This window comes from Aethalodelphis obliquidens, unplaced genomic scaffold (assembly GCF_003676395.1).
Source record: "Aethalodelphis obliquidens isolate GAN/ISIS:26980383/991018 unplaced genomic scaffold, ASM367639v1 scaffold5, whole genome shotgun sequence".
Classification (NCBI taxonomy): domain Eukaryota; kingdom Metazoa; phylum Chordata; class Mammalia; order Artiodactyla; family Delphinidae; genus Aethalodelphis; species Aethalodelphis obliquidens.
The window spans coordinates 41,044,297-41,062,384 of record NW_020837949.1 but is presented as its reverse complement, the minus strand read 5'-3'; the positions used below and the strand labels follow the sequence as shown (position 1 = coordinate 41,062,384).

The 18,088-nt window shown below is 49.6% G+C and overlaps 1 protein-coding gene across 4 annotated transcripts in view; it reads left to right on the top strand.

Moving 5' to 3' along the window:
* The window catches only part of EEPD1 (endonuclease/exonuclease/phosphatase family domain containing 1), a 120,793-nt gene that overhangs the window by 90,775 nt on the left and 11,930 nt on the right, over positions 1-18,088 (top strand). For all 4 annotated transcript variants that reach the window (XR_003431933.1, XR_003431932.1, XM_027102192.1 and 1 more), the window contains exons 4-5: positions 13,834-13,944; positions 17,345-17,479. Coding sequence is in view for 2 of the 4 variants with exons in the window: in XM_027102192.1 (XP_026957993.1) it covers positions 13,834-13,944; positions 17,345-17,479 (246 nt within the window). In the remaining 2 variants the exon portion in view is untranslated. The remainder of the gene's footprint in view (positions 1-13,833; positions 13,945-17,344; positions 17,480-18,088) is intronic.

Sequence of the window (18,088 nt, the reverse complement as noted above, 5' to 3'; positions counted from 1 at the left end):
CACCATTTAGAATATAGCTGGAGGCTGGAGTTTTATAAGAAAAATGGCAACCAGAGCAATTTCCCTGAATGGTCCATAAGTACTAATTCTGTTTAATGTGACAGTTCCTAAATAACTCTGCATTCTTCACAGAAACATGTATGGGCAGTGCTGGAGCCTTGCCGTCTAGAGTGAGTCTAAGAGTGAACTAGTCTGCAGTGTTTACGGATAGAGAAAATATCTCTCTGGGGTTTTAAAAAAATATGTGGGTGTTCGTGTGGGAGGGTTAGGGTTGGGGAGCTGATGTAAACTGCTGGCTTTGTTCTGCTCCTCCATTATTTCCTTCGGATTTAAGTACCTACATAATCGTTTCCCACCCTTTTGTGTCGGCTTTCTCTCTCCCTGTCCCTACGCTTTCTGTTGCTCACGGGTAAAAATGCTCTTAGTAATCAGTTGTACTGTGGGATGGTTTGTTGGGGGTTAGAGACTGTCTTTCCTCCATCTATACCCGTCTTACTCATTCTCTGAGCTTCTTTACCTGAAAATGTCAAAGGGGGAAGAGGACTCTAGAAAAGGAAGAACTGCGGTTGGCTAAATCAACATGGTTTGTCTTAGGCAATGTTCTCATCATCTTGGGGCAGATGCCTTTTTCCTTTACACGTAAAATGTTGTAACATGTATGGTTGACATTTCCTGTCGAGTTTTTGGTTCAGCGTGTCAGTAGGAAGTACCAAATGAAACTCTGTGTCCTCCACCTTTATTGTTGGCATGTTTCTCCAGCGAGGTAAAAGCATTAGCATCTATGGAATGGCATGTTTGGTGCAAGCCATGGTATGGCCATCCCAGCGTTTCTGCTCTAACTTGTGGGACTTCACTCTGCCTGCAGCTCTCCTACGCTCTTCTAAAATAGCCACAAAGTCCTCCAAAACGCTTTGCTATTTTCAGACCTGCTCTCACTTAGAATAATTAGTTTCCAGCATTACTCACAAGTTTAGTGTCTAATTTGGGCAAGGGGTTTATTTTATTTGCCCTAAAACTGTCTTTTTTAAGCTTCAGAGAGCCTATATTCCAAGAATTACCGGCCTCTGCATGTCTCTCCCAGGTGCATTATATAACCATGTGGAGAGAAGGCTGGAATAACCCTGTCTAGAGGCGGCCTCCCCAGGGCTGTGGCCCTGCTTCCCTGTTCCCCATCTGATCTAGGGCTCCCTGAGGGACAGCCCGACTTCACAGCTGTACCTAGAATAGGATGTGGTATTTGTTGAATGAAAGAGTGGTTTCTCTGCTCTATTTTAAACATCTAGTCCATTGCCCAAGTCGCTTTTTAAATTATTGACATAAAATTCCATACCATAAAATTAATCATTTTAAGAGTCCACTTGAAAGTGAAAAATTCAGTGGCATTTAGTAGCTTCACAGTGTGGTGCACCTGTCACCTCTGTGTAGGTCCAAGACATTTTCATCATCCGTAAAGGAGAGCCGGCACCTGTTGAGCGGTCCCTCCACATCCCTCCCTCCCCCGGCACCTGGCGACCGCCTGTCTGCTTTGTGTCTCTGGATTTGCCTCTTCTGGACATTTCATGTGAATGGAATCATACAATTTGTGGCCTTCTGTATCTGTTTTTCTTCACTCAGTATAATGTTTTCGAGGTTCGTCCATGAGGTAGCAGGTATTAGTTCCTCATTTGGGGGGGTTAGTTCAGTACTGTTCCAGTGTATGGATATAGCCCGTTTTGTTTATCTGTTCATCAGGTGATGGACATTTGAGTTGTTTCTGTCTTTTGGCTCTTGTGAATAGTACTGCTATGAACATTCACTTAGCAGCGTTTGTTTTCAATTCTTTTGATCCAGGTTGTGCTTATTTCCCAATTATCTCTCAGATCTGTCTACTGCTCTCCTGTCAGTCAGGCCACCCTTAATCACTTACTGCACTACTTAACTGGTCTGGCCTTTCTCCATCCTAACTCTACACTGCAACCCTATAGCCTTTTCAAAATGCAGATCTGTTGTTCATGCCCTTCATTGATTTTAGAATTGCTCAGAGGGTAAGAAACAAACTCCTTTCAGGCCCACAGGGCTGCATGACCAGGACTCTAACCATTCCTTTAAGCTCATCTCACCATTCAGCCCCTCACCATCTGAGCTGCAGCCACACTGACCTTCTGTCCGACAAACTCTCCAGGCTCTGCCCCATCACAGGCCCTTTGCACATGCTACCCCTGTTGCCTGGAATGCTCCCCTCTCCTCTTTGCCTAATTAACACCTTCTTATCCTGGAGTTCTCAGTGCAAGCCTTACCTCTTCAGAGAAACCTTCCCTGACTAAGTCAGACTCACCCCCACAGCCACTGCCACCATCATGGATGCCCACAGGCTCCTAACCGCTCCTTTGCAGCACAAGTTCAGCTGCATGTTTGGATGATTATTTGATTCATAACTGTGCCTGCAGAGACAGAAGGCAGCTGTCCTCAGATCATGGGTTCTGGAGCCAGACTGCCTGGGTTCAAATGCTGGCTCTGTCCTTACTGCCTGTGTGATCTTAGGCAAGTTAATTAACCTCTCTGTGCCTCTGTTTTCACATCCACCAAGTGAGGATCCTAATAACATAACACCTACCTTAGAAGGCTGTTGTGAGAATGAAATAAACTCATGCGTGTTAAGTACCTGGCACTGAAATGACCTCAATAAAAGTATAATTACTGTAACTTTTTAAAAATATAAATAACTGTGCCTACGTTGGCACCCCTACACCCCTCATCCCCAGACTGTAAGCTCAGGGGGGCAGGGAACCACGTCTCTTTTGCTGGCGTTGGAGCTCCAGAGCCTAGCCCAGGATACCGACGTGGTCAGTGCTTGTTACACTTTTATGGAATGATTGGATGAATCCATTCTCGTGCTCGCCAGAGAAGAATATTAACACTACCGTGTTCCATCCCTCCGTCCATATCTGAGTTTTAAGGGGCTCTGCCTTCCAGCATGCAGTGTGGTGGCACTCGGCTGCAACCCCTACTCCTGCCCACATCCCCAGCTGCTGCGTTTGGGGAACTGTGCTGCCGCATGTGGAGAGTCGAAGACGGGGATCCTGTGTCCTTGGCCCTATCCTGTGTCCTTGGCCCTATGTCCAAGGCCCTATGGGCCTTGTTTTCCCAGTATTTAAAACAGGGGACTTTTAGTCTCTATGACAACCACAGGAACACGGAGGAGGCTTGCCGTGCACCAGGCCGTGTGCACCCCGCCTTACAAATATCCAACTCATGAGGCGGGAATGATTGCTATCCCCTGTTACAGCCGAGGAGAGGGAAGGCGTGAACAGGGGAGCCATTTGGCCAAAGTCAAAACTCTTGGTAAGTGGCAGAGCCAAAGTTTGGATCCTGGGAGCTTTTCTCCCGAGTCTGCGCTCTTCACCTCCCCGTTAACTAATGAACATGACCCGCTTAAGCTCTGAGAACGCGGGAAGGACTCCTGCACTGAAGGAGTGGAGGCTCCTGTCCCGAGTCTGGACAGCTTTGTTTAAGGCCCCAGAGCAAACAGTGGACATTCCCACTGAGTTCCGGCTTGCGATCCCCCTCGGCCCTTCGCACCTGACGGTCCTAGCAGATACAGGTTGACATCAGGACAGATTCTCTAAAGAGACTTTAAAAACAAACCTAGAGGGGAAAAAATAAAAGTGAGAATTGTTTATCTGCAGATGAAAGAAACTAAACTATTTACGAAGACTCCCACCTCTTATGTCAGTCGGAGATGTAAAAAAAGAGTGTTAACTTCCTTTTTGATGGTACATTTCAGGCGCTTAATGTCTGTGGTCGTTCACTCTTTAGGCCCCTGTGCTGCCACCTGTTTATCACAAGTATGTATATTGAAAAACAAAAAAAACCCTCTTGATTTACGTTCAGAAACAAAAACATTACGACTTTAACTTAGGATCTTTTTTTAAACATGTGGATGAAACCATTGTGAGCACATAGGATAGAGTGGTGAGGTTTTATTGTTACCATAGTAGGTGATTTTAGGATGTTTATATTGAAATGAAATGAGCCCCCAAACGGCAGAAATTCCTCCCAGCCAACGAAACATCCACCACCAGGGGGATAGCACATTGTGTCCATATGATAGCATGTTAGATGGTGCATGAAGTGAGCTTGGAAGAGTTTGTAATAATGTGGCACAGTTATAACAAAACTGTGTGTCTTTATGAATAAACAGATATACATATATTAATAAAATGCATAGGAAACATCCTAGAAGGGAATCTACCAAAAATGTTAGCAGTGGTTGTCTTTGCACAATGATATTCTACTTAAATTTTTCTTTGTTTCTTTACTTTACAAATTGTCCTATAATGAGCTTGTGTTTACTGATACCAGAACATAAACCTCAATTTAAAGAGAAGGAGAGGGGACTTCCCTGGTGGCGCAGTGGTTAAGAACCTGCCTGCCAATGCAAGGGACACAGGTTCGAGCCCTGGTCCGGGAAGATCCCACAGGCCGTGGAGCAACAAAGCCCGTGCGCCACAGCTACTGAGCCTGCACTCTGGAGCCCACGAGCCACAACTACTGAGCCCGCGTTCCTAGAGCCCATGCTCCACAACAAAGAGTAGCCACCACAATGAGAAGCCCGCACACTGCAACAAAGAGTAGCCACCCCTCGCTGCAACTAGAGAAAGCCTGTGCACAGCAACAAAGACCCAGCATAGCCAAAAGTAAATAAATTTATTTTTAAAAAAATAATTTAAAAAATAATAAAGAGAAGGGGAGGAGCTTCCCTGGTGGTCCAGTGGTTAAGACTCCACCCTCCCAATGCAGGGGGCCTGGGTTTGATCCCTGGTCAGGGAACTAAATCCTGCATGCATGCTGCAATTAAGAGTCTGCATGCGGCCGCATGCTGCAACTAAAGATCCCACATGCCGCAACTAAGACACAACACAGCCTAAAGAAAGAAAGAAAGGGAAGGGGGAAAAAACCCCAAAATTACTAGCACAGTCTTAACTCCCATCTCAGATGAAGAGTCTTAGCATCCAAAGAGAAGAACCTTTGGAAATGTCCCTGAAGAGCAGAAACAAGGGATGATGAGGACGGTGACAAGGACGGTGGCAGCATAGGAGTGTGGAATCCCCACAGGAGGGTCCCAGGCCCCCCGCATGCCTCTCCCTTCCCGTCCTAGCCTGCCTTCCATCTCCATGAATCTTCAACTCCCTCGTACTCTCCATTTTATAATTGCCCTTGCAAAAAGAATCTAATTGCCCTTGCGAAGTCCCCTCCACCCCCCGTGCTTATTTTTAACCATCTTGTTCAGGAAACATGTGCTGAGTAACTCCTGGGAGCACGGAAGAGAAGCTACCAGGACCAGCAGCTGCTCCGCTGATGGGGGGCATGTGGGTGTTACTTCCCTTGACTCTGAAAAAGCAGCTGATGATTAGCTGGTTGTGGAGGCTGAGGGGATGTCTCCTTGGTTGCTTTGTATCTTCCTCAGCATGATAAGAATGTTTAAACAAGGATGCACAGTCCTGCAGTATCCTCTCGGGTCCCTATGGAGGAGTGTGCTCATTGCAGCTGACCTAGCTGGGGCTCGCGGGCAGAGTGATGAAAGGGCGGTAAGCCCATTGCTTCTCCGGACGGATGGAAAAGCAGGGGTCTGAGCTTTTAGGGTAAGGGCTCCCCTATAAAGCTCTAAACGCTTGGCTGTGTGTCCCACCGGCCCCTGGCCCCTACCAGGAGGAAGCCTGTAGTCTGATGTGTTGACCTTCCCGGGAGGGCAGCGTCCTCAGGACCCAGGCAGCCTGGTGCATAGGTGAGGAAACTGACATGAGCAGGGTGGTGGTGGTGCAGCTTTTAGCTCCAGAGGACCCCCACACACATTGTCACACAGGGCAGTTGGTTTAATTTGTGTTTTCTGAGCCTTCTCTCCTGAGTTAAGTGCATTGGACCAGTAGAGTTGGCTACCCCAGGTTTAACCCTCCCCGGCCCACTTTCCGGCAGTGGGTGACCTTGCTGTGTTCCCTTTCTAAGCCCTGCTTTCCTCACGTGTCACATGAGAGAATTATTAGCTGCCTCACAGGATTGTCATTAGGATCAAATGTGATAATACGTGAAAATTGCCCACTTAATAAATGCTGGCTCCCTTCCCTCGCCCTTCCTCCTGCCTCTGGCTCTCTCTCTTTTTCACAGGGTTCAGAAGCTAACTTGCCTGGGGATCATTGGCCACCTGTGTTTTCTTACTATTGCTGGGTTTACCCAAACTTAACCTATTAGAATTGCCACCTATTAAAAGTAAGCTCTTATTTTAGGCACTTCAGCAAGGAGTCTTCAGATGGGGCTTAGGGCATGTTAAGGAAAGCTGAGGCCGGTTTTTGGAAGAGTGGAATCCATTCTCCGCGTTGGGGAGAAAGCCTTTGGAAAGTTAACCCAATGCCCTGTGTGTGGCGCAGTCAGCTTCTTTATGGAGTTCATGTGGCGATTATCACAGAGAAAGAGGGAAAAAGGAGTGTTCATGTTTCTGAGAATCCTGTATTTTCTCTCCCAGTTTTATACTTCTCTCCCCCCACCCTCCTGCCTTTCCCTCTCTCCTCTACCCTCTCCTCCTAGTGTTCTGGAATCATGCTGTGTTGGGACTTGGAAGTACCCTTGGTTGGGGGGGAGTCATCTCCTCCCATCCCTTCACTTTACAGATGGGGAGATAGAGACCCAAAGAGGTCAAATGCCAGGGGTGCCTGGGGTCCCGAGCTCCTCCAAGCTCCCCTTCTTCCAGCCCCTGAAAGTGGCCCTCTGAGGACACTTCCAAAGCTACAAGGAATCAAGCCCAGTTCTTTCTCTCAATATTAGAAAATGATAGTTTTTCAGTGAGCCCCCAAGGGGCAGAGGAATGGCTTCCCTCTCTCCCTCCATGGACTCCAGGGCCTCTGGGAAAGGCTTTTAGAAGCAGTGCTGCAGCAGTGTTGTGTGAGGGGCTCAGAGCGGCCCTGGAGCCCCAAACACACGGCTCTCTGTCCCACCTTGCACCTGTCTCCCCTCTGGGATACGTTCCTGTGTTTGCATTTGAGCAAAGGTGACTACACCTCATCCTGGCTCTGTGAGAACAATCTCTTTCTCTTCCATACAGATTGGGGGAGAAAGGCGAGTGAAAGACTCTTCACTTTTGCCTTTTGTCCATGGTACATTTTGTGTGTGTGCCCTGCTCTGGGGAGAGGTGGACCAGGGCCTTTAAGACGCCTAAGAACCGTTAAGGCACTTAGCGCTTAGTGGGAAAGAGCAAAGTAACTTGAGCGTATCGCTGCCCCGTAGGCAATATGGCCTTACAAAATATCAACATCTTAAAGTCTAAATATGCCCGGAAAACTTTGTAATAAGCTTATTTGTTACAGTCCAAAGGCCAAACATGATTAATACTGCTCCAGGCATAATTGGGCTTTTGCACTGCCCAGTGTTCTTCTGAGAGTGTGTTGACGTTTTTAGTGCCCCTGCCCATTCCTTGGTTTCACTCTCCACGTGATCACTGCCAGGTACCCAGAGATGTGCTGGCTTCTAATGTTGGCTATAACAGGTGTGGTTGACCATCCTGGCAAAGATGAGCCCTTGCTTACTATTAACATTTCACAAAATGTTGTCTGTGTTATTTGCTCTGTCGAGTCTTTTGACCTCGCCTGACTTAATACAGGGCTGCTTTCTTTTATGATGGAAGCTTATCTTTTTAAGGCACCTGTGCCTCTCCATCCACCACAATACACCGTGTTTCCAAGAGCTGAGTGCACAGAGGGAATTGGTGGTTGACAAGCGGAAAAGTCACCTCCAGACTCAAAGAGAAGTCACCTCCAGAATCAGGAAAGCAAGCGAAATAGCCAACTCAGGGAAGCAACTTCATCCGGAAATTTGACCCAGAGGATTCCAAGTGAAAACATACCCTCCCTACCCCCCAACTCCCCCCACCGTCCAGGAAGCGGGATAAGGGTAGCCATTTGGAGTTTGCTTTGGAAACACCTGCCCGTACTCTGACATTCTGTCTCCAGCTGACTGTGCAGTCAGCACTAAGCAAGATGTCTTTATAACCAGCACACAGAGCCTCAGGTTTCCTTTCACCTTAACTGGATGCGGAAGATGAAGGGACCGCTGAGCTTGGCGGTGCCTGGACACGCCACTGAGTGAGGTTGGAACACCTTTCCTATTGTTATTTTCCAATCAGGACCAGATGAACTAAGGAGTATTCATTTCAGGAAGGGGGAAGGGTAGAAGGGAAGAAACAAAGTCCAAAGGTCCACAAGCAAAAATCTGTTGTGTCAAGCCTTGGAACCTTTTGTCACTGCAGAGATGAACAGAGTCCAGTGATCCAGGCAGACCCGACGTGCATCACATTCTAAGTGTAGCCAAAGGAATCTTGACTTTTAGGACCTGACGTTCCTGAATGCCTGTGCCTTGGACAACTTGGAGATTGGAGTTTAAATGTCTGTCTTGAGGCGCCTTATTGCCAAGGTGAAGGGTGGGGTGGATTTGGCCTTGACGATCAAGTTCTGCCATCTGACCAGCAGGTTGTGGGACAGGTGCTAAAGGATGGTGACATCACCCCTACTTGATCTGAAGCTCGAGAAACAAGTCCAGCCCATGGGGGTTCTTGTAACTTATCCTGGGAGAGAGAAGCCATAAGGTGGGATTCCCCCAGAGACACGCCTTTGATTTATTCATTCAGTAAATATCTGTTGCACGCTTTTTGCCGTACGGTGGCCAGGCTCCCTCTATGTGTTATCCTACGGGGTGATCTGCAAAGGGCCTCGGTCAGATGCTTCCACTGGGCAGGGTGGGAGAGCTGAAATGGTATTTATTTGTTTTGAACAATAAAAGCTGTCTTTCCAGACCACAGGTGTTAAAAATGCGAAGGCCGAGTTCTAAAGCAACAGTTGTCTAAGCTTCTAAAACTTTGGTTTAAAATTGCTTGGGGGGGCTTCCCTGGTGGTGCAGTGGTTGAGAGTCCACCTGCCGATGCAGGGGACATGGGTTCGTGCTCTGGTCCGGGAAGATCCCACATGCCGCGGAGCAGCTGGGCCCGTGAGCCATGGCCGCTGAGTCTGCGCATCCGGAGCCTGTGCTCCGCAACGGGAGAGGCCACAACAGTGAGAAGCCCGCGTACCGCAAAAAAAAAAAAAAAAAATTGTTTGGGGAACTTGTCAGAAGTGCATACCTTGGCTCTAACCTCAGAGATACTGATTCAGTAAGGTGGGCAAATCTGCGGTTGAAAATAAGAGGCGGGGTAATTCTGACGGAGGCAGACAATGGGGCTTTAGAAACACCGGTGGCAGGTAGGAGGACTGCTGTTGGGGCTGCACAGATCACAGTTACCCGGGAGGCTTTTTTCCAGTCACACTCACCTTCCCCCTCCATTTCCACCCTTTCTGCCCTGGTGAGCCACTTTTCCTTACGAGTATCATTTCTCCCTTCTGGTATGCGGGCGAAGCAGAAAAGTTGAGAACCAGCCGTTTTTAACAAAAACAAAACCAAAAATCAGCTTAAGGCAGGGTTCAGGTTGAGGGCTCTCAGAGGATGCTTTTGTTTTCCTTTGAAATTTTTGGGAGATGGGATCTAAGGATTGGTAAAGGCCGGTTGGCCACACGCCTTGCTGCCTGCCCGGCCCCACCTGTTCACCTGTTCTGGCCAGGAGGTGGCAGGTCAGGAGACAGACCTCAGTTCATACACACACACACCCCACCCCCCGGCAACCTCTGTCAGCTGTGCAATCTTGAAGGTAAACTCAACTTACGTTTGGGCGTAATCCTTCTGGGTTGCACCTCACTCCCGAATAACTGGTAGGATGTGGACTGTCGGTGGCGGGGCGGATAATAGGGGTGGTGTGTACAGAAGAGGAGGCGCTCTGGAGCAGGGTGCTCAGAGCTTGCCGAGCTTGTGAATCACCGTGGGATCCTGTGAAAGTGCAGATTCCGATGCGCTAGATGTGAGATGGACCTGAGAGCTTGCATTTCTAACAGACTCCCAGGTGATGTTCATGCTACTGGTCCACGGACCACTTTCTGAGTAGCAAGAATTTAAAGGTGCCCCCCTCCTTAGGCTTGCTGCAAGCTGTTAGTGCAGACAGTCAGCTAAGTTAATGAGCTGGCAGTACTTTTTTCAGTCCTAGAAATAGAAGAAAATACCTACCCCTTACCTAATGCTGATCATGAAGATTGGAGCATAGAATGCTTTCAGCCGTAAACACTGTTCTGCCTGGTCCCTTATATTATTTCTCATTCCTAATAACATAATAAATACTGAAGAAGAGGGTAGAGGGAGGAGTCATCTATTCTGTGGGCCAAGAGACTTCAGAGGTACAAAGTACAGGCGGCCCTTAGGGTTCAGGAATCATGGTTCCTTGTCTCCCAGAGTTTACCTGTGACGGAAAGGCTTTTAAATATAAAACAAAGAAAGAGGAGAGTGTCTTTCCTTCATTTAATAACACCAACTTTAAACTTCAGTCAGAGTCACCTGGAGGGGCTGTTAAAATGCAGATTGCCAGGCCCCACCCAGAGACTCTAATCCAGTAGCATTTTAGGTTCCCAGGGGATACTGATGATCACACTTGGGCTAACTGGCACATCTTTGAGAGCGGTGTGCATGGAAAGCAGTGCCAGCCTGTGCCACCTCCTCACCGTTCTGACCCCTCCCTTCAAAGTGGCATTGCCAGCAGCGGGAATGTTTAAGCTGGGCTGGCGTTTGGGGCGTGAATGGGAGATTCACCTGTCTTCAGGTGTCTGAAGGTCCTGTGAGGGTCAGGAGAGATGAGCTTTCTGGCTGCCTGCAGATCACTCTTCCCAGCACAGCCTGACCCCAGAAGCCCGGGCTCTCCAATGTAGCTGATTGGCTAATCACCTCGGCGGCTTTTTAAAACTAGAGCTTCCCAGGGGGCATCCTCAGAGATTCGGGCGAGCAGCCAGGTTCGGGACCCCCTGCGTGGAGAGCAGTGAGGCACCAGATGGGCAGTGGAGAGCTGCTCTCCTTTCTAATGATTCTTGGATTCGGCTCTAATGAGCGCTCAGCACGTAAATGATCGCCTGGCAGGAGATCGGACCCTCTGGAAGTGCATTTCCTGCTGGATCCCTAAAATTAGAGTCGATAAATTCCACCAGCATTTTCCCAAGTGCTTCATTTCCTACCCGAGGATGGCTACCAGCCAGGACCATCTGGCCATGGGGATTCATCCGAGGCAAAAGCCCCCCATCGGGAATAACACCGTCCGTGGCAGTGTTGAAAGAGGAATGGATAAAAGTCACTGATGACCAAATCCCAGAGAGAACACTTCCCAGGCAAACTCAAAGTCAGGTTAAAATTGAGGCAATTATTTAAATAATTAGCTTCAAGAAGAAATTCCTCCTTTTGTTTATCATACATGGATTTGAGGACTGTGGTCTTCCTTGGAGTTTCCTGGTTCACCAGCAGAGCGTCACTGGGCGCCATGCTCTGTGTCAGGTGGGTTTTATAAAGGTGACTTGGGGACAGTCCCTGCCCTTATGGTGTCCACCGCTGGGGAGAGGTAGGCACGTAAACACATAACTGTCAAAGCAGCATGACTCCTAGAACAGTAACCATCTAGAGAAGCCCTCCCAGCAGGCTCCATCCTTGCCTGGTCTCATTTTCTCCATAGCGCTTGTCATTATGGCAATGACTGGCTGAGTACTTGCTTATGCCTCGTCTTCCCTCTTGCAGCATGAGCAATGGGAGAGCAGAGAACAGGCCCTTAGACCCTGGCATCTCTCAGCCATTGGATGTGAGCCTCCCAGGAAGGGCATGAGTGCAGCTGTCTGCAGCTGAGGCATTCCCAGAGGGGGCTGCCAGCTGACGGCTGTGTGCCCACAGCACCACCTAAATCTGGGGCGGATGCTTAGGGAGGATGTGGCAGCTGCAGTGGTTCTCAGACCTTCGCAGGCATCAGAGGGCTTGTTAAAACACAGGTCGCCGGGCCTCACCCTAGAGTTTCCGATACAGTAGGTCTAGGATGGGGCCAGAGAATTTCTAACAAGTTCCCAGGTAATGCTGTTGTTCCTGGGCCCCAGACAACACTTTGAGAACCACAGGGGTGGTACGTCAGCATAGACGTCACGGGTTACCCAGTGGACGGATGGTAGGTGATCGAATGACAGAGAGGCAGGGAGACCTCTACAAGCTACGCCAGTGACCCAGGTGAGAAAAAATGGGTTCTGAAAACGGGCCACAACAGTGGTGCTGGAGAACAGAAAGAGGACACTCCAGACACACGTGACGCAGGGTGGGGCCTGGTGAGCGCTGGCATGTGGGAGGAGAGGGAAGAGGCAGAGCAGCTGGAAGGATGCAAATGCCAGGAACTGAGATGGGCATGGGGGGGAGGGGAACGGCATGTTCCTTTGGGACCTGCTGGGTGTGTGCTTCTATGGAAACCTTCAGATGGGAATGTTAAAAAGGAAGTTGAAATACAATTCAAAACTCGAGAGAGGAATCTGAGCTGCAGGTACGGATTTGGGGGCCTTTGGGATAGAGGTATAAGCTGAAGCTGTGGGGCTGAGTGAGATTAGTCCAGGGCAGTTGATTAAAGAGATAGCAATGGGGCTTCCCTGGTGGCGCAGTTGTTGAGAGTCCGCCTGCCGATGCAGGGGACACGGGTTCGTGCCCCGGTCCGGGAAGATCCCACATGCCGCAGAGCGGCTGCGTCCGTGAGCCATGGCCGCTGAGCCTGCGTGTCCGGAGTCTGTGCTCCGCAACGGGAGAGGCCACAACAGTGAGAGGCCCGCGTACCGAAAAAAAAAGAACAAAAAAAAAAGCAATGATGCCTCCAGAAGGGAGCCAAGAGATTGGCTTGTAGGGCGGGCAGAGAAAGAGATGAGTGGGGTGGTCCAAGGTCCTGAAGCAAAGGGACAGGAGGGTGTCACTGGGAAGGGGCAGTACCAGCTGTCAGAGAATCTCAAATGAGATGAGCCCAAATCTGACAAATTCTGGGGTCGACTCAAAAGAACCAGCCCTAAGAGGTGGGGTTGTGTTTGAGTCATGAGTTAGAGGAACCGGTCCACACACTCTGAAGCCCGTAGTTTTTCAACTCCTCATTTTACTTTGTCTGTGCAATTTTATTTTGCCTTGATGATAAAGTCGCCTTACGGTACTGTACTGGTGGAACACACATAAACAAAAAGAAGCTCACCCCACAAACACACATGGGGCGTAGTTACCATCCACGACAGGAGGGCTTTCTTCTCAGAGGAAAACCAAGGTGAACAATATAGTGGTGCACGGTGAAGGTGGGGGGGGGGGGTCAGTTGGTGTTTTTTTAATTGAAGTATAATTGACTTACAATATTGTATTGGTCTCAGATATACAACATAGTGATTTGACGTGTTTATACCTTATGAAACGACCATTACGTTAAGTCTAGTTACCATTTGTCACCATACAAAGTTATTTCACTACTGACTACATTCTGGGGGTCATTTTTTGCGCCTCTAATATAAACGGTGGGAAGACAAGACACCATGTATTCATCTTTTTTCCTCTTCATTTGATACCTATCTAGACCCTTCTGGGACCTTAACCACTGGTTTTACAGGGATTAAAAGGATTCTGACAACTTGTTTTGAACTATTTGTGGTAAAATGCTACAAGGAGAATCGATTGCTGTGAGCCGAGTCCCCCAGTGATAATTATGTATTTCACGGGTAGACAGTTTGCTTTTTAATTTGTGGCACTTGTTTTGCCATCCAGGTCTTCGCAAACCCCGGTTTCTGAGAACACAGGGCTGAAGTCTGACAAGTGTCTGAATCAGGCAGATGAGTCAGGATCACACATTTTCTGGCTCCTCGGGCCGCCTGCAGCGGGAACGGCTTTAGGCGGGAACACATACCGACTTGTGCTCTGTCTTTACAGTTCTGTACGGAGCTAAACCAGCCAATCCTGCCCAACATCCGCAAGTGGAAGGGGCCCCGAGGATGCTGGAAGGCCGTTGTTTCGGAGAAGCCCACGACTCAGCTCCAGAAGGTATGCCCTCATCTGCAGAACTGGGCTTTCCTTTCCATTTTCTTTTCCCCTGATCACAGACATTTAAAATTATTTTCCTTTGCCAACATCGTTGATGTAATTTTGTATTTCTGCCCATTTTTTAGCTCTGGGCCATTTGTTTCAAAATGCCCTGGTTCTCCTTTCCTGTTTGGATCAGGAATGCACTGCCGCCCATTCGGAAATGGGAGTTTGGGTGTTGGGAGGAAAGGAGAAATCCTGTCTGGAGCCAAGGCAGCAAATGGGGCATTTCTGTCCTTTGTGCTCCTAATCCCTCCTCCACAGTTCTAGCTTCTGCCAAGTTTGTGGAGAGCCCATTGTTCATTGACTGAAAACTTCAGATTCACTTAATTCATACGTGAAGTGTTTGCTTTCAGTGGTAGGAATTGTGCGTATGGAAATGCTCTGTGGAAGATTTCAGCAGATTTTAATTCTGAATTTTCTTTCATTAGTATTGCCCATATGGGTTTGGGTAAATCTCTGTAATGTATACATTTTCCCTCCTACCTATGATATTCAAGAGCAGTTTTTACTCACTGGAAATATTCAATATCAGTGGAGTTTTAGATTTTAAAAAAAAGACTCCTGATACTTAATTATGAGTGGATTATATCATTACATAATTTTCCCATAAATGCAGATGTTATATTTTTTATCTCTAGGATACCTAATATGCTTATAAACACATATAAATTATACTCATCTGAGTGATATTTGAGATTTGGGGCTTTTAACTTATAAATGTTTACTGGATTAAAACTATCCAGTCACTTCTTGACAATAAGCTCTCTTTTTAGCTACTACTTTAAAGTGTGATGTAAATCTTACTTCTCTGGGTTTTGGGGTGTAAGTGGTTCCTGCAGGTAACAGCCAGCGTACATTCACAAGGAGGCTGGAAATGCAGCCAAATTGGAAGGTATCTGGTCTTTACCACTCCAGCTCATAGCCGTCCCTTCTCAGTCCATGTAGAAATAGTTCTGATACCACCTTGCTTTTTTTTTTTTTTTTCGCGGTACGCGGGCCTCTCACTGTTGTGGCCTCTCCCATTGCGGAGCACAGGCTCCGGACGCGCAGGCTCAGCGACCATGGCTCATGGGCCCAGCTGCTCCATGGCATGTGGGATCTTCCCGGACCGGGGCACGAACCCACGTCCCCTGCATCGGCAGGCGGACTCTCAACCACTGCGCCACCAGGGAAGCCCACCTTTTTTTAATAGCACTTTACACAAATATGTAGGTTCACAGGGCTCTTACGGTCCATATGACACTCTTTTTTCATCTGTTCAGCAAATCGTTGAAAAGGTTACTATGTGCCAGGCACTATGTTATATGCCAGACATTCACGGTGAGAAAAATAGACCCAGTGACCCAGCCCTGCCCAGGGGCTTGACTGAGCCTGACGGAGGCTCTTGGAGGGACAGCCCAGGTAACCCTACTCCAGGTCAGGTGTCAAGGCCATTGGAGAACAGCGTGTGGCTGCCACTCAGATCTCTCAGTCTCAATTCCTTCATCTGTAAAATGGGAGCAGCAGCCCCTCCCTCAACGCACAGGGTGGCTCTAGGATTTTACAAGATAATGTGCACTGAATGCTTGATTGACAGACATAAGCCAGCGCCTGGCGGGGTACACACGAGGCGGCAGGCAGATGTAGTGGGAGCTGGTACCCGTCGCAGGCTGCAGCTGGTCCAGTTTAGCCAGTTGTTGCCGAGGGTATAAGGAACCAGCAGTGGAAAGCGCAGCCTGCACAGCCTTGTGAGGCCAGAAAGGCCCAGGCTTGCTGGGAACATAGGTGAACAGGCATGAAAGGCAGCACTGAGCAGGGAGGGGCCCACCCGGGGGGCCCAGAGGGCAGTGGGCCGCGGAGCCACTGAAGGATTTTAAGCAGAGGGGACGTGAGCAGTACTTTAGGGAGGTTACTCTGACACCACTGCTTGGGAAACAGTAAATGAGGGGACAGCCCCCTGAAGCCCACAGGTCAAATGCATTTCCCTCACTTTACGCCTGAGGAAACAGGTTTAGAAAACCAGAGTGGCTCCCCCGAGGTCCCAGGGCTGAGTGATTCGAGGGGATGAGACCCAGGTCTTCTCACTCTTAAACTAGCACTCTTTCACCAGGGTGGGCAAGTCAGTCATTTAAAAATAGAAAATGCACGGCACACAGGACACTGTTCCTTCCTTCCCCCCTCTTCAGCACACATGTGGCTGGGACCTGAGCTGAACTTGGGGACTCAGCAGAGGCCACTCAGGATGTGCAAAGTCACTTCTTTCGCAAGAGCATCGCCGGCCCCTCGGATGACACTGCTGATCCCACCCGGGCAGCAGAGCCTCCAGCAGCTGGGATCGGGGCAGGGGTTTCTTTTCTCTTTCCACAAGCCACCTGGTGACAGCAGCACGAAGCAGGCAGGTTCAGAGCGGCCCCTCTGATGGCCAGAGGTGCAGGGGTTTATTTAGCCCCAAGCCCTTGACCCTGCTGACACCACCCCCATCCATCTGCCCCACTCACCGGCCTTCTCAGTGCCCTGCACCGGGGCTTCACACCCCTGTGTGCAGCCCCGCAAGCCTGAGGAGAGCCTTTGACCAGTTCTAAACCACTGGGACTGGTAGCCCTGATGTCTCTTCATCCAGCAAATATTTATTGAGCTTCTGCTAGGTGCCAGGCCCCAGTTGTTATCAGCAGCAACTAATCAGTAAGCAAAACCACCCCTTGGAGTCTTATATTTGACCCTCAGCATTGCCATTTACCAGCTGTGGGGTTTCGGGGGAGTTACTTAACCTCTCTGAGCAGCTGAGTCTTCATCTGACAGATGGGCGTGTGAGTGGCTACCTCATGGGAGGAGATGATTAAAAAGATAACTCCAGGGGGCTTCCCTGGTGGCGCAGTGGTTGAGAGTCCGCCTGCCGATTCAGGGGACACAGGTTCGTGCCCCGGTCCGGGAAGATCCCACATGCCGCGGAGCGGCTGGGTCCGTGAGCCGTGGCCGCTGAGCCTGCGCGTCCGGAGCCTGTGCTCCGCAACGGGAGAGCCCACAACAGTGAGAGGCCCGCGTACCGCAAAAAAAAAAAAAAAAGTTAACTCCATGCCTAGTCTGGGCTGCACCCAATCCCCCCAAAAGTAGAGCCCTGGCACCCCGGCTGTATGTGCAACTCTCTGAAATTGCCTGTCCGGGAAATTTGGCGGGGGAACAGGGAGGAACATGCCGTGGCTTTTAGATGTGCTTTTGTCTCAGAAACAGGCCTTGGGCAGGTAACCCCAGGACCCGGTGTAGAGCCTGCTGCTTCCCCCCTCGTCTCCTCCTGGCCTCACCTGCCGCTTCCCCAGCTCCGGGCTGAGCCCCACCACCAGACAGACCCCTCTGCACACTAACGCCTCATCTTCTCCCGCAGGGCGCTGGGTTTGCAGGGTTCCTGTGGGACACCGCGGCTGGGGTGGAACTGAGAGATGCCACCTGGCAGGAGAGCTCGCCTGGCAATGGGCACGGGAAGCCCACAGGCCCCAGCCCGTACCTCGTGAGGTTCAAGGTACCCTTTGCTCATGTTGCCGTGAAGGGCCACTCCTTCTAAAAAGGAAAAAAAGTCCCCTTTTGAACTGGGAGCCAGAGAAGCTCATCTTTATGCTTTGGTTTTCTTCTCTCTCAGGGCTGGGTCAGCATGCACTCTTGGGGTTCCCTTGGCTGGGAACTTGTCCAGAGCAGGAATGAAAGGGATCTGGGGGAACTCTAGCTCTGCTGACTTTGACCTCTGGGCAGGAAGGAGATCAGGTGGTTGCCTTTCAAACCTGATAAACAGCAGAATCACCTGGAGAGATTTTCTTAAAATCAGCGTTTCCTGTACCCTGCCCCAGACACACAGAATGTCCGGTTTTCAAAAGCACCTCCAGTGCTTCTTCCATTCTCCCTGCGCTGGTTAAGGATGCTGGGCCTTTGGGAATTGTTGGATTAGAGGGCAGCAGAACTGCTCTGAGGACCCCCCTTCTCTTACCAGGGAGAGGGGGGACCCTCGAGAGGTCATTTGGGTTTGGAAGGAGCTCAGAAGAAGCTTCTGGGCGGTGGGGTGAGGGCAGCCCTGTAACTGACACCTCCAGATGAGCCCTGTCTCACCAGAGCCGGGAGCAGCAAGCAGACTGAGCTG